Source organism: Pholcus phalangioides, unplaced genomic scaffold, assembly GCF_987345545.1.
Source record: "Pholcus phalangioides strain wild (caught in Gottingen) unplaced genomic scaffold, Ppha-v1.0 ptg000032l_1, whole genome shotgun sequence".
Lineage (NCBI taxonomy): Eukaryota > Metazoa > Arthropoda > Arachnida > Araneae > Pholcidae > Pholcus > Pholcus phalangioides.
This window is the reverse complement of record NW_028301622.1, coordinates 987,602-1,004,494: the sequence shown is the minus strand read 5'-3', so window position 1 is coordinate 1,004,494 and position 16,893 is coordinate 987,602. Positions and strand designations below refer to the sequence as shown.

Genomic DNA, 16,893 nt, shown 5'->3' with positions numbered 1-16,893 from the left:
TTGACTTTCCTTTTGGCCGAATGCCTCAGCAAGTTTCGATTCCTTGTTCATCTTCTAGTAAATGCCCCTTTCAGCCAACACGACACCAGAGATGGTATATTTCTAGCGTGGTGCTGTTTCGGCTTAGAAATGTTTTGACCACGCCCGTAGCCAGAAATTTCGTCCCGAGGGAGATCACTTACATTTCGGGGGAGGGGAGAGAACCAAAGTGGCCGAACTTTGATCATCATTTTTTCAGCCATTTTCTCACATTTCGATTTCGGGGGGGGGGGGGGAAACCAGACCCCAAGTCTCCCCCCCCCCCATCTCGCTATGGTCTTGGTTTTGTGACTGCTCGTTTTTGCATACTAATATTTCTCAAAGTGTATATCGCGGCTTCTAAGGGCATCGCGGTGAGTTTGGATATTCATATGTGCATGTTCGTTTCTTCGAAGTGGTTCTTTGTTAGGCTGTTCTGTGAATGAACGCTGATTAGGACAGAAGCTCTCGAATGTCGTCACCCGCGTCGCGCCTTTCCTTAATAAAAGCTTATTTTGCGGCTCCCCACAGCAGGTTAACAAAGAACCACTTCGAAAAAAGGATTTGTCTCAGGCCACCGCTCCGCGGCGCATAGTTTGAGAACCCCTGGACTAGAGAAAAGGAAGCCGCTGGTGAGGGAAGTTTGACAGCCACTGCTGTATATACGTATCTATTCTCCTTCAGTCTGTTATAGGAATCGTCTGACACAAACACAGACTCCTCTTCTTGCAAACGAGGTTCCATAAAAAGCCACTAACTTTGTTATTTTTTTTTTTTGCAGGTGCCAGACATAAAAAAATAATGTTATATTTTGGTTGTTTTGACTTGACTATTGTAATTTCACAGCTCAAAACATCGCCAGAAACTTCGACACTTTCTAAGTTTTGTCTCTGACAAAGAACACTAAATTTTTGGACAATTTATTAGACCTATGTTTCTCAAAGTCTGCTCCACGTCACCTAGGGGGCGTCGTCAACCTATTTCGAGGACATCACGGGGAGCTGTTGACATTCAAGCTTATTATTGCCTATTTAGTGCTTTGAAGTTGTTATTTTGTAGAAACTATTCAAGGCGCAAATGTAAGCCGATCTCCCCGTTGAAAAGTCTCGCCACGGAGAGCAACAGTATAAATATGCTATCATCACACTTCACTTCTGAAATATAAATGGCAACACTGAAAAATCAGACACAACACACTTAATTTTCGTCACAACTCACAAGGTAGAAAATTGCCTGTGGCGATAGACCTGAATTGCGCTCGATTTGAAAGACCATTCTAGAAAGTCGCGGATAAACGTTGTCAGGACAAGGAGGATGCTACTGCTCTAAATCATCGGTGTGATCTGCCCCCACCCCCCAGATGGTCGTGACCCACTCTTTAGGAACCACTATATTAGGCGTCAAGAACTTTTTTTTATGATAGTCGTATCTATGGGACGACAAAAAAATTATTCGCCTCAGGTGGCAAAATTTCTGAGACCTACCTTGGCCATACATTCATTTCCGGGAGGGAGTCATTTAGTATTGTATCGTTGTTTTAGGTATGTAACAATGCAGTACAAGCTGTACTTTGTATACTGTGCCTTTCGTTCAAAATTCCATCGCCCATCAGGGAACGATGTTGTCTATTTTTGGAAACACTGGTATAGACCAGAGGTCGGCTAACCGCGACTCGCGAGTCACATGTGGCTCTTTGGCCCTTGAATGCAGCTCTTCCACAAAATACCACGTGCGGGAGCACAAAAATTCCAGATTTTTGCAAAATAATGTTTAGATATGCATTTTGGCAATTTTTTGTTCTCGCTCCCTCCCCTCCCAAGTGAGTCATCTTTTTCGCGGTTTTTTTTTTTTGCAGAAAAACAGAGTTAAACCCTTACGCTAATGTCACTTCTGCGACCAATCAAAACTTGATTTTGGGTCGAAACTGGGAAGTTCGGGAAAAAGTTGTCGAAAACTTTTTCCCTAAGGTACTCGAGGAAGATAGACGCAAAAGACGAGTCTCCTCACAGAACATGAAGGGGGGGGGGGGACATGCAATGGTTTTCATACTAAGGAACGTCAACCTCTACCCTGCCAGATCGTAGAAGACGATGCTCCTGGATCCACCACCTCTCATGACGATTATCCCGTGGTCACCTCTCTCCATCCAACATCAGTCAACACTGCTAGGAGCCATCCACCAGAGGCCACACCTCTGAAGACGACGCTCCTGGACCACCACCTCTCATGACGACTCTCCCGTGGCCACCATCCATCTGCATCCAACATCGGTCATCGCTACACCAGGGACGACCATCCGAAAGCGATGCTCCTGGGGCCTCTGCCCCACAAGACGGCCCTTGGGCTTTCATCGACGACGTCCTCCGGGTAACATCTCGTCGGACGAGCTTACAGTAAACCCGTCTTCCGCACATTTCCCAGTGAAGGGAGCCAGATATCTGTAAGACAACAAGCAAAATAATAACTTAATAAAATTTATGTAAAGTTTATCAAGTTAATTTTAGGGATCGTTGTGGAGTGAAAGAAGCTGTAGTGCCGAGGATTGAAAAAGGTATGTGGAGATGGTTTGGATACAGTACATATATATATAGAGGATGAACGAAAGGAGATGGACGAAACAAGTATACAAGACGAGTGTAGATGAGAGAGTTGGAAGGGGTCGACCTCAGCGAACGTATCTCAATCAGATCGAGGACGTTTTTAGCAAAAGCCAGACTAGGAGTACCTTAATTAAGTTAATAACAATGTACCTACCTATACAGTTTAAGTCTGAAAAATTCGGCTCTCAAAAGAAATTTCAATCGTTGTATTGTTGATATTTGGCTCTGTTGACTAAGGAGTTTGCCGACCACTGGTATAGACCAAGGTGCTCAGCTAAACCTTTAGAAGAATGCGGCGAGTACCGCTTCAATGCCCTGAAACTGCACCGTGGATCGCTCGAGTGATCTGTAAACATATCGCAGGCTGCATTTCACCTTAAATGAAAGCGTAAAAAAAGAATTTTGGACCAATAGTCCAGTTCAGTTATTTTTTGGAACACACTGTACTGTAACAATACGATACAGTACAAGTTGACATCTGTACCTTAATGCCACTTTAGGCAAAAGTGGTATTGAGGCACAGATGTTAGCCGCCCCCCCCCCCCGTTAATTTTGTGCTGCAAAAAAAAGATGGCACAAGAAGGTGGGGGTTCACCGTGATCAGTTAAGTGGCACCTCTCAAAACGTGCATTGTAACGCGAGTGGTCCGCGGGATATTTTATTATTTTTGGACCACTCATTTCTAATATCGGAGAGGAGTGCCACACAATCGTAGTGTCTGATTTTTTTAGTTAGGAATTATGTTGCAAAAAATGAAGTGTGAGTGCACGGCGACTCACCAATAAGAAAAGCAGCATGACTGTTTGTCTTTCAGAGCGCAATACGCTTCACGACAGCGTTTTACGTTGGGCGTGATTGGCCGACTGCTTCTGGAGGGGTCAAATGCGTCGTGCGCCGCGGTTTTGCCAATATTCTCTTCACTCTTGTGTGTTTTCTTTCCCTTCCCTTCAAACCAAAGCATGCAGACGACAGAGTAGCTGATGCCAAGGCACTATACTATAATATAGCCGCCCGGATCTGATCACGACCACCTAGATAACCTAATAGGTTATATAGGAGGTCGTGATCTGATGCGCCACGCTAGGAAAACACAAACGCGTAATGTAATTATGTAACACGTTTCTGCCGGCGCAAAATGGTCTAATTCGGTTCGTGCTGCGCAAAATCCTATTCCTAGGAAAACCCGGCTTCATAGCAGAAGGTCTCCGTGCGATAACGAAAGCGTAAATTGAGAATTTTGAACCAAGAGTTCGGTAGAGTTATTTGCGGAACAGACTGTCACATAAATTTTACGGAAATAGAAAAATTAAAGTAATTAAAGAATAAAAATCCATGTAAAAGCATCGTATATAACACGAAAAAAACTAAATAGTTTCATTAAAATGAACATCTGGACGGCATAAATTATGAAAAAACTACGAGAATATTCCGTGCAATACAGGTCATATGGTCATCTGAATCAAAACGATGAGATGTCCCGTAAAATATAGATTATATGGTCACTTGTTTTACTCAGACGACACGTCAAGATAAGATAATAACGTTACGTCCATCACCAGCAACATCAACTTCGAACGACCAATCAGATTCGGCCAAGTAAACGTCGAAACGCGTAGCAGGCGCTGGTTGGTCACGGCCCGGCTTTTAAAAGTATTGTGATAAACAATCACTGATCCAGATCAAGTGCCGGAAGGAGTTTTAAATGTCCTCGTGTTAGGAGCTGCCGCTAATTAATTCGAGAGCGAAAGTTATTTTTAAACTTTTAAATTAGTGTTGACAAAGCTTGGACAATGAACCGCTTGGCGTATTTGGTTCTAGTTCTCCTCGCCGTAGGAGCCTTCGCCGCCGAGGGAGGAGACGAGGAGGACACGGCCACCGTCGAGCCCGACCTGGGAAGCAGTAGGGAAGGTTCCAGGACCGATGATGAAGTGGTCAAGAGGGAGGAGGAGGCCATCAAGCTAGATGGCCTCAGCGTCGCGCAGATGAAAGAACTCAGGGAGAAAGCCGAGAAGTTCACATTCCAGGCCGAGGTGAACCGGATGATGAAGCTCATCATCAACTCCCTCTACAGGAACAAAGAGATATTCCTCCGAGAACTCATCTCCAATGCTTCGGATGCCCTCGACAAGATAAGGCTTCTCTCGTTGACTGATCCGGATGCCCTCTCTGCCACTGACGAGCTGCTGATAAGGATCAAGTGCGACAAGGACAATGGTGCGCTCCATATAACCGACACTGGTATAGGTATGACTAAAGACGAGCTCGTGTCTAACTTGGGAACAATCGCCAAATCTGGTACTTCAGAGTTCCTTCAGAAGGTTGGTGACATGCAGAATGTAGCAGAGTTGAACGATATGATTGGACAGTTTGGTGTCGGTTTCTATTCTGCATTCCTCGTCGCGGATAAAGTCATAGTCACCAGTAAGCATAACGCTGACAAACAGTACATCTGGGAGTCAGACGCTAGCTCGTTCAGTGTCGCTGAAGATCCACGGGGCGATGACTTGAAACGTGGGACGACTGTCAGTTTGTACCTGAAGGAAGAGGCTAGAGATTTCCTTGAGGAAGATACTCTGAGAGATTTAATCAAGAAGTACAGTCAGTTCATAAACTTCAACATATATCTGTGGGCGAGTAAAACTGAAACTGTCGAAGAACCGATCGAGGAAGAGGAAGTGAAGCCATCAGAAGAGACCCCCAAAGAAGACGAAGAAGACGTCAAGGTTGAAGAAGAGAAAGAAGACAAACCAAAGACGAAGAAGGTCGAGAAAACGACATGGGATTGGGAATTGATAAATTCGTCAAAGCCAATATGGACCCGCAAGCCCGCTGATATCACTGACGATGAGTACAACGAATTCTACAAGTCTATCACCAAAGACACAACCGAACCCATGGCTAAAGCTCACTTTGTGGCAGAAGGCGAAGTTACATTTAAATCTCTTTTGTATATACCTACCGTCCAGCCATCCGAGTCATTCAATAGATATGGCACACAGACCGACAACATCAAACTGTACGTCCGAAGAGTGTTCATTACAGACGATCTCGAGGACATGATGCCAAACTATCTTTCATTCGTCAAGGGTGTCGTAGATTCTGATGATCTTCCCCTGAACGTGTCTAGAGAAACGCTGCAGCAGCATAAGCTATTGAAAGTCATCAAGAAGAAACTCATTCGCAAGACGCTGGACATGATCAAGAAGATCCCGAAAGAAGAGTTTGAAAAATTCTGGAAAGAGTATAGCACGAATATCAAGTTCGGAATCATCGAAGATCCCAGCAACAGGACGAGGCTCGCTAAATTGGTCAGGTTCCTTTCCTCGAACGACGCCACTAAATACACGTCGCTTTCTGAATATGTTGGTAGGATGAAAGAGAAACAAGAGGCCATCTATTACATTGCTGGTGCCTCGCTGGATGAGGTCAAGAAATCTCCATTCGTCGAGAGGTTGCTGGAAAAAGACTATGAAGTCCTCTATCTTGTAGAGCCCGTTGACGAATATGCCATCTCTAACTTGCCAGAATTCGAAGGCAAGAAATTCCAGAATGTCGCCAAGGATGGCCTGAAATTGAATGAAAGTGAGAAGTCCAAAGAATCTCTGGAATCGCTCAAGAAAGAGTACGAGCCATTGACAAAATGGCTGGAAGAGACTGCTCTGAAGGACAAAATATCCAAAGTAGCCCTCTCGCAGAGATTGCATTCCTCTCCGTGTGTCTTGGTCGCCAGTCAGTTTGGATGGACGGGCAACATGGAACGTCTGGCCAAGAGCAACGCCCATACCAAAATGCACGACACTACCAGGGAATATTACCTGAGCCAGAAGAAATCACTGGAGATCAACCCCCGCCACCCACTTATAAGAGAACTTCTCAGAAGAGTACAGGCTGATAAGTCTGATGACATCGCTCAGAAAATGGCAAATATAATGTTTGAGACTGCCACATTGCGTTCAGGTTTCTCCATCGATGACACTGCTACGTTCGCCCAGAACGTCGAGCAACTACTGAGGAAGACTCTCAATATCCCTGAAGATGCTCAAGTTGAAGAAGAGCCAGAGGAAGCGGAACAACAGGATGAGCCAGCCGCCGAAGACAGCACGGAAGGAACAGATGATGTAGAAGAACATGATGAACTGTGAAGTAAATAACAAAGAAAACTGTAAACCTCAGTTACTGTCCGTTACTGCGCTCTTTCCTGAGACTCACTTTATTGAGGACTTTTCGATGGATTGACATTTCTTTTGAACTGTACCGTTTATTTTCAGTGTCTATTTAAATTAAGTGTGATAGGATGCGTGATATTTGTACATTCTTTATACGGGATTGAGACCTTCGGTGTGTAACAAGTCCAGTGAATTTAAAGTGTTAATGTCTTTTTTTTTTCCGTTATCTAACACTTCTTATTAAGTACTGTTTATCAGAGGATAACAGTATTTATTTTCTATTATAATGCCTAAACTCTAATTTGTCTTTTTCCCATGATTGCATATTTACACAATTTTCAATTGTATTGACATTTATTTAGATGCCCGAGTGTGATTTGATTGCTATTTGGCTAACGCCAAAGGCAGCTGCCAGATATTTTCTTACCATTTGAATTTTTCCCAGAGAAAATGTTAAATTTAGTCAGATTTTTTTTTTCTTAGTTATTGAATTATGAACATGTTGAGGGCTATTCGTTGCGTTCAGATCATATTTGCATTTTTCTCTCCCTGTAAACGATTAAAGCCATTTTTGTTGGGACTTGCATTTTTCGAATGTTCATTATTATTTATATAGATATATATTCTCACATATCAGTTATTTAATTGAATATTTTGAAAATATTCAGATTTAAGTTTGTATGTTAACATATTTTTCATTAATGTTATAGGGGATAAAACTGGGTTCAAATAATCGTTTAATGTCCAGTTAAGATGAATTTTTATCGGGCATAATATTTACTTAGTGTCATATAATTGTAATTTGTATTCATTATACAGATTTTTGTAGAATGTAATTCCATTAGTCCCGTTTTTCGTTCTTCATCAGTGACTTGGTTGATTAGAGTGTAATGTTACTTTTTATAAACCTGAATTACAATGTAATTGTCTTTTTTCTATTGAGGAGAAATGTAATAAACGACATTGACAGAATCTTTTTTGTTTATGTGGATTTTGTGCTGTCTTCTAAATAACTTTAATTCTATAGGTAATAGGATTATAGAACGAGTATTTGCAAGTATAGCATATCTAGTAGTTAAATTATTCAAGTGCAGAGAGGCTGCAGCAGTGTTTTAAAACTGAAGGTGCTTGACTTTAATTGGTCTTTAATTCAGAAATTGAAATCTCTTATACAATGCTGTTTAGTTTGGTGCTCTGCAACCAATGTACAAGTATTAGATTAACACCATCTATATCGGTAAGCCTCCACGAGAAGCTTCTGCTGCCACTGAAGTCTCATCATTTTTGGCTCTTTATATTGGGATGTCACTAAATTATGAGTTGGTGGCCCACAGACTTCTGAGGAAGTTTCAGTTTGGCCTGCTGTGTCTGAAAGGTTGAAGGAGAGCACCTTATTGTGCTTGGTGATCATATGGTTTTATGCTCAAGATCATATCTCAGTTGAATTCGAAAAATGTTAAGTTGGCTCTTTTAGCAATTGTCGTATATAGTGAAACCTCTCTTAACAGAATCGTCTCTGAACAACGGCCACATATCAAAGTTAATCTCTGAATAAGGATTTCTGAATTCAGCCCAAATAAAAAATGATGTATAATAAAGCCACAATAGTTGCTCTCTCTCTCGAGTTTTTCCTTCTTCTTAGAACCCCTACAAACATGGAAATAATTCTTCTCTATGTGATAGAGGTGGGTGGGGAACGGTTATATTAGCCTGTCAAAACCAGGTCACTATCTAAAGCTATTGAAAATGGTCTTAAAACCGATGAAGTGATGGTTCTTTTTTAATGAAATTTTTTAAATTAAATGTTATTTTTTAACCCTTTGTTGGGCACACTTCAAAAAACAAACGCCTAATCAAGTTCATTTATTCAACTGCCAAGTGATGAACATCGTTATTGAGGGGATGTTGATGGAAAAAAAGTTTCTGTAAAACCATTTATTTTTTTTTACATAAAACCAGTTGAACAAATTTTAATGCTGTGGGGTGAGATGAAAAAAAGGTGCGCTGTGCCTGTTTTGGATCAAATGTGCCTAGCGGAAGGAAATTAGCAAGAACCTCAAGAAAATTGTCACTTGTCGGTGAATGAGAAATATGCATATTGTATGGATCTCGTAGAGAGACAAAACCCATGCATTAAAGGGTTAAAGTATCTAAATTTCAAAACGTTGTATAATCCGGCATAATGAGCCTAGCAGCTCACTTTAATTACCATCCACATACGATAGGGTTATGACTGAATTTACTCTTACACACCTAAACCTATAGAAAACAATGTAAACAGATGGGGACACAGCAACAGAAACGGTTGAGATATCTACTCAATAACGCTAATGCCATCAAGGAGAGAGAAGAGAAAATATAAAGGGGCTGTGTGAGACTATTGGATCAGTTGTGTCTGATGGAGGGTTCGCAAATATCAGAATATTTTTGCTAGAAAACATTCAGGGTTTTTTTATCCATGCGTCAACTGTTCTGGGCGATATAAGTTTTGACCATTTTGATTGGTTTACCATAGGCATCTTTCAAATGATCAAAACAAGCAGCAACCAATTTTGCCGTTAACTTTTGTTAATGGCAAATTAATTTCACAATTTTTTAAAATTTGCTTGATATTTTAACTTCATGCCATATTTTCCCGCCCTAAAGCAGAGAAAAAAATGTCCAAAAAAAAAAAAACTGCAACGTACATCGCAGAGCAATCTCAGGAAGAATTTTAAGAAACAAATACGAAATATTATCATGGAATGTTTTCTGGACAATTTGGTATATTCACTACTATAATATCCAAAACCTTGTCAACTGGTTTGTATTGTGATTATTCTTTATATATAATTTTTGACACTTTAATTATGGCTCGAATTTTTAATTCTAACCACAAACCTTTATTCAAATACATTCAACTAATTAACTAATCAGGAGCGTGCACCACAATTGTTTTTCATCTTAAATAATTGTGTATCCATGTCGAATTTCCTTAACCCTTAGGCTGCGAGAAATAGTCTGAGAAATGATTCTCTTGAAACGGCAACATGAAATTTTTTTTTTTTTCAGTTTTTTTATGAAAGATAGCACTCAAACTCGGAACCTATCCAAGATGTACGCTGAATGAGATGTAAACCTGTCTTCGACGAAATCAAAAAAAATAGTCTCCTTCATTGATTAATGCTTTTATGTGTGAGCATTTTGATAAAACGAAAACCTGTCCAAAATGGAATATTATTTCAGTCACTTGATGCTCAGTTTCATACAAGTGTCATTGTATAATACAATTAAAAAAATGGGTACACAGAGAATCTGGGTTTGAACCCACAATCACTGAACTGGTGAAAGGTAGGTACTCTACCACTACTCAACAATGCACACCAATCTTATATAGTACAAGCAAATCTGTTACGAACAAAAAAAAAATTATACGTATATGTATGCTATCTATAAGAACGTGTCGAAAAGAATCATCACTAGATGATTGGCAGGCTGCTACACTTGATCTATGGATGATGGGAGCATTCTGAGGGTTACAACGCATCCATTACTCTTTCAGAAATTCAATGAAATGTGAAAATTCTCTCAATTGTGAATACCACTTTAGAAAAGCAGTAACATGTTACAAAAGAAATGCATACTCATACATAGCTAAAATCTACTTTTATTGCAATATCAATGCAAATGACCATAAGGGTATAATACACTTGCATAAATTGCATTTTAACACACAAGGACAAAGCCAAAAAGAAAAATGAAAACTATTTCACCTGTTTCAATATAATACAGTTTAAAACACAGATTGCATTTACAGATACATTTTGATTAAAAAATACCGCGATTAATCCACAAAAGGAAAAGAAAAACAAGTTCGATTGTCAATTAAATAAACTCTCGAATTTCATAAACCGAATTAATATCAAATCTCACAAATGTCCGCATTCAGAATGCATATAAACAAATTTTTAATGTTAAAATTTGTAAGAACTCTCAAACAGGTTATACAAAATTTCTCTGCCATCGTCCAAGAAGATTTTCCACCACTACCTAGTTTTAGCAAAATGCAAACTTAAAATAAGCATCCATAGATGACTGAACATAGAATACAATAAAGAGAATACATATATCAATATCCATGTATGCAGAAAAACTCCATACTAAGCAAAGGACATACACGTTTGACACGATTCTTCTATGACTGAAAAAACAAAGTTCATGTGCATCATTGTCAATGCAACTGCAAAAGTGATCAGTATGTTTTATAGAATGAATTTTAGGCTTAAGTATATATATATACTATCTGGTGATCCCTAGTTCGCTCCAAGGGTCAGTATCTAGTCCTAGAACATATGAAGAAACTGAAGAATTTCTGCAGATCTGATGTGCTACAAACTAATCCACCAAATGGTTTATCTACCATCGCAAGAACTTTTCTTCGAGATTGTGGGCAGACGAGTTAACCTACAGAGGCCAAAATTTCGCCAGAAACGTCGACACTTTCTAAGTTTTGTCTAAGACAAAGAAATTTTTGGGCTATTTATTGTCTGTGTCTTTCTATGGGATTAAACTCGTGTTTCTCAAAGTCTGCTCCGCGGTTCCTAGGGGCGTCCGCCAACCTTTTTTAAGGTCATCGTGGGAAGCTGTTGACATTCAAGCTTATTATTGCCTATTTAGTGCTTTGAAGTTGTTATTTTGTAGAGACTATTCAAGGCACAAATGTAAGCCGATCTCCCCGTTGAAAAGTCTCGCCACGGAGAGCAAGAGTATAAATATGCAATCATCACACTTCACTTCTGAAATATAAATGGCAACACTGAAAAATCAGACACAACACACCTACATTTTTGGAGCAACTCACTAGGTAGAAAATTGCCTATGACGATAGACCTGAGTTGTGCTCGATTTGAAAAACTATTCTAGAAACCTGCAGTGAGGGGGATAAGCGTTGTCAGGACAAGGAGGGAGCTACTGCTCTAAATCATCTGCGTGATCTTCAGCCTCTCCTCCCCAAAGGGTCCTGACCCACTCTTTGGGAACCACTGTACTGGCATGAAGAACTCTTTTTAGGATAGTCGTATCTATGGTACGACAAAAAAATTACTCGCCTCAGGTGGCAAAATTTCTGAGACCTACCTTGGCCATACATTCATTTCCGGGAGAGAGTCATTTAGTATTGTATCGTTGTTTTAGGTATGTAATAATGCAGTACAAGCTGTACTTTGTATACTGTGCCTTTCGTCATGTGGGCAGACGAGTTAACCTACAGAGGAATCACTTCCGAATAAGAATACCAACAGCCAGAAGAGATTGCCTTTCCCACCGATACAGATGCAGTGTGAGGAGAATATGAAATAGTCTGCCATAAGAACTTGTATGGGCCTCCTATGCAAGATTTGCTTCCGCTATTGAAGATTTCAAGTTGGCTCCATATGCAAGTGTTTTTCCTTCTATTATTTATAATTATTTTTATTATTTTACTAGCTATAATACCAAGCACTGCGCTGGGTTTTCTTCAATTACTGAGAGGATTGAAAAGCGACAAACCATTATAAAGGCATATTAACTATTATGCATAATACTGGCAGCATTAAAGAAATGGAAAATCATTGTAAAGGCATATACATGTCTGAAACGTATTGCCAGGTAACCAAAGTAAACATTCCAAAAATGATTGTTGAGGCACAGAAACCATTGTTTCCTGGCAGTTTTTCGCCCATTTTCTCAAGTCTGACAAACTTTTAAAGTAGCCTATTATTCAAGTCGGGTCCCATTTGGTATATGTGCAAAATTTGGCAAAAATAGATCTAAAATTGTAGATTTGTATTGAGAACATAAACACAGACAGAAAATCAATTTTATATATTACTAGCAAAAATACTCGGTGCTGAACGGGTTTTCTTCGATTACTAGGAGGATTGGAAAAGTGACAAACCATTATAAAGAAATAAACTATTATACATAATACTGGCAGAATTAAAGAAGAGGCAAACCATTGTAAAGGCGTGTGCATGTCTGAAACACATTGTTAGGGAACCACAGTAAACATTCTGAAAGTGATTGTTGAGGTCCAGGAACCATTGTTGCCCGATGGTTTTTGTCCATTTCGGGCATTTGCCCAGCTCTGACGAACTTTTAAAGTAACCTACGGTTCAATCCCGACCCTGTTTGGCATATAGGCAAAATTTGGCAACGATCAGTGTAAAACTGTAGATTTGTATACAGAACACAGACATACTTTCACATTTATATATAAGATTTCATTACTTCTACAGTGTAAGTGCATTTCATGCTTTCTGGGGTTATTGTAAGTAAATTAATCTTCAAACATCAAAAATACAAATGGCACGCAATTGGGGCTATACTTCTTGGGTAGGGACATAGAGAGGTCCTTGGGCAGATTAAGATTTTCTGTCTAGGTGTTAATCATTCTGCTTATAATTTTAGTTTACCTAGGGGCACTAGGCATAATTAAAGCCTTGCCTTTGCTCATTATATGCTGGTAACATTGAGCACATAAGAAACCTGCACGTCCCTATCCCACAATCTAGATAGAGCAGTGTGAAAAATGGAGGCTGAGCTGAGTTTGGTCATTGTAATACATTGAATTATTTACCAGTCGTTATATCGGATAAAAACCACCATGGTGGTAATATGGAAACATTTGGGAACAGTCATAATAGTCTTTGACAGTCTTCATAATGAGCGCAAATCCCGGTCAGTGTAATAAACAAGCCTCCAACTCTAGTTCGACTAGTGCCTGACTTTGAAGGAACCCTAGATAAAGTAGGTGACCTCCAACTTCATGATTACAAGTTAAAATCACTTTTGTTCGTCAGCCAATGCCCGTTGCTTAAATTTGATGCCTTCAAATTATAGGGCAAACACCTCTCTGTCCATTCAGAAATACATGTATAATGAAAGATAATCAAATATTTTGATTAGATTAATTCATTTTGCATTGCACTGACATTGATGCACATGAACCGATATGGCACTGGGGCCGGAAAAAAAGCAAATACTAAATAATTAGACTAGATATATTTATACATTCAAATACTACACCTAATTTTTTAGACACAGATAACACTAAACAGTTCAAAAAAATCAAACGGTAAAATATTTTGATATTCTAGATGCATATGGGTCTGCTATACGGTGACATATTATACATATTATATTGCGGAACACTTGTACAATTTGGTATAAAATACCATACTATTTCAATATGCCACGGTTTAGCATCTAATGCAAAAAATGACACAGTGTTATCTCTAGATGCGAGACATTCTTTTACCATTCAAAACAATATAGTGTACTTTGTATACATTGATTCTTACACCCGATAATAGCAACAACGAAAATGGCTGTCACTGCAGGTTACGAAAAAGTTTTGTGTAACTGAGATGCATTAAATTTGATGCCTTCAAAGACAAATGCAGGGAAAACCAGAGATATGCCGGGGCCTCCGAGATTTGTTCTCCACAGGCCAGCTAACTAGATGTAGAAAGATTAGCATGCTTTGAATGTTAAATGCGCTTAAAGTAGACTCTCGATAATCCAGTCCATCCAGTAATCCAGCGTTTTCTTGCCTGACCACTTTTTTTATAGGAAAAACATATACATACATGTTCTCCGAATATGTAGGCAAGGTAAAAACATGAAAGAAAAAAAAAAAAAACAGCATACGCTGAGTGTGGGGCCTCAAAAGCAACTATATACTACTACTACTTAACCGTACACAAACCGTGTACACATTTCCTCTGAGGAATTTTTAACAAACTTGCACATGATGGAATATGTGTGTAGTGAATCTAATGTAAAGTTTGTTTCTGTGTAATGCTTGTTATGTGTAGTTCTGCCATCAATTCTTCTAACTAGGAGTGAAATGTAATGATTGAATAATTGTATCATTGTAGGACTGTTGCTCTCTGTGGTGAGACTTTTTAATGGGAAGATCGGCTCACATTTGCGCTTCGAAGTAATGACTATATACTATATGCCCAGTATAAATATCTTATCTATGAAGGCTGTTGGCTCTTTGCAGATGTGCAGAAATGGGAAAATGGCACCACATGTCTCTGCATGCGTCTGTTACGTGGAGGAAAAACAATTACTGAACAACAAATATTCTGTATCATAACCCACCCATCATGTCTATACAGTCCAGTCTTTGCTTCGAAATGATTCCCAGTCTCCTTCATTTTGTGATAGCGTCTTAGCTACATCTCTGTTGCTTCTCTTGTGTGTGCAATGTTTTTGCAATCAAAACATTAACTCTCATTTAAAATAGAAAAGATTATTAAAATGCTTGAGAAAGGCGGGAAGTTGGTTGACCTTGCCAAGAAATATGCCTCCTCCCCCCACGCAACCCCCAGATTTTTTACACCAATGGAATAATACAGTTACCAGATGCTAACTCATTTCAGTAAATTTATAAAATATAAAATATTCTAAATTTATATACAAAGATGAGTTCATTTTTCGCTTCATAAGACATTTTGTTAATAAAAATCTGGCATACAGTGATTTTTTTTTTGCAATAATTTGAATGCGTCGCTTTTTCCGAAGACCTTCCAGTAGTCTGGCATATCGAGAGTCTACTGTAAATGCTTGCTCAAAAATGTGCCTTGAATGTCCAGCACAAATTTTACATGTGTGCAAACCTGATATCGCATTCACACTTTTTCAGGGGAGGGGAAATCAAAGTACACTATATCGATTTCATTATTCCCATGGTGGGTTTTCAAACACAACTAGACTATAGAGCACTAACAGCTTGACTATCAAAATGACACAAGAAGCTGTTCTAACACCTAACAATATTTACAATATGAATGACAAAAGTGACAATGCACATGCTGTATATGCTACGTAAAAGTGATAAATCTGGTGATTATCCATATTTGCCGACCACGTTGGTGAGATTTATCAATTTTGTTCAGATACCTAATATTTATCATATTTGCCAGTGATTATGAATAATCCTCAGCTCATATTGGTAGGAATGATAAATCATCAATGAATTGCTCAAATTTACTGGACACTATGCTCCAGCTTCAGTCTGGCAGTTTCCCAAATGTTTTCCTTCATCGCCTCTTAGCTCCCCCACCCCCTAACAAGCTTGAGAGATCGCATCGGATCCCATATTGTAGCCATAACTATTATCACCCCCCTCCACTCTTGTACATAACATCATCCCCACGGGTGATATTGCCCACCAGTGGAAAACACTGGTCTAGCACGAGTAGTTTTATTGGTAATGCTGGTTATTTGGAAGGGAAGTTTTCTGGGCAAAATTTTTCTCAATACGAGTTAATTTTTCCTCAACTTGTCCATAACACCAGCGGTTGGCACCAGGTGTCATAGCTTAATAATAAATACAAAAATTTGTTTCCAGCCAGCAGACGATCTCTGTTCTATGGCCATCAATGAGAAAACCAATCAGATTGCCAGGTGCTTCTTGTCCAATTACATCCTTCCGGACGTAGATATGTTTCTTATGGGACATCAATTTCATATTCTTGAGATCCGAACCTGTATTTGTTGAGAAACTAGATCATTGATGCTATGGTTTAATGCATTTCACCTATTTTTTGTTCATTATAGATTTTTATAATGAGCAATCAATTTAATATTCACAACAACTAATTAGAACAAGCAGCGCCTCACATGCTGACAAAACTCATAAACACAAACAGTGATCATTGGTCGGTCAACTATTGAGAAGTCTTGGATTTCTGGCTAAAAACAAACCTTCGATTTTAAGATCAAAGTTTGAATCTTAGACACCACCTACAGATGCCAACTGCTGTTGTATATTTGTTGCGGATCTATAATGAACAGGCAAAACTGATAAGTAGATAAATGAAGGCAATAAATTTTAATACATTCTATTAAATCTACCAACTTCATTTGGGAATTATGCATAATCACTGGTAAAAATATTAAATGTAGTGAAATTTCTAAAACATTCAAAGATGATTGGAGATTATACATAATCACCAGGGTCTACCACTTTTACCGTAATGTACACACAAAAACAAAACCCATGCAACCGTTTGGTGGTAAATTACAAATCCAAGGAAATAAGTTTAGCCTTGAATGCGCCACCATGCGACTCGTGACTG

At 39.2% G+C, this 16,893-nt stretch overlaps 1 protein-coding gene across 1 annotated transcript; it reads left to right on the top strand.

Annotated features, from left to right (window-relative positions):
* Positions 1–4,229: 4,229 nt before the first annotated feature.
* On the top strand, positions 4,230–7,756 carry Gp93 (heat shock protein 90 Gp93). The gene has a single exon (XM_089253069.1). It carries the CDS (start codon positions 4,409–4,411, stop codon positions 6,758–6,760), a length of 2,352 nt encoding a protein of 783 aa, XP_089109195.1. The 5' UTR covers positions 4,230–4,408; the 3' UTR covers positions 6,761–7,756.
* Positions 7,757–16,893: the final 9,137 nt, after the last annotated feature.

Coding starts and splice junctions, on each gene's coding strand:
- Gp93 (XM_089253069.1), top strand. CDS start 4,409: ATGAACCGCTTGGCGTATTTGGTTCTAGTTCTCCTCGCCGTAGGAGCC.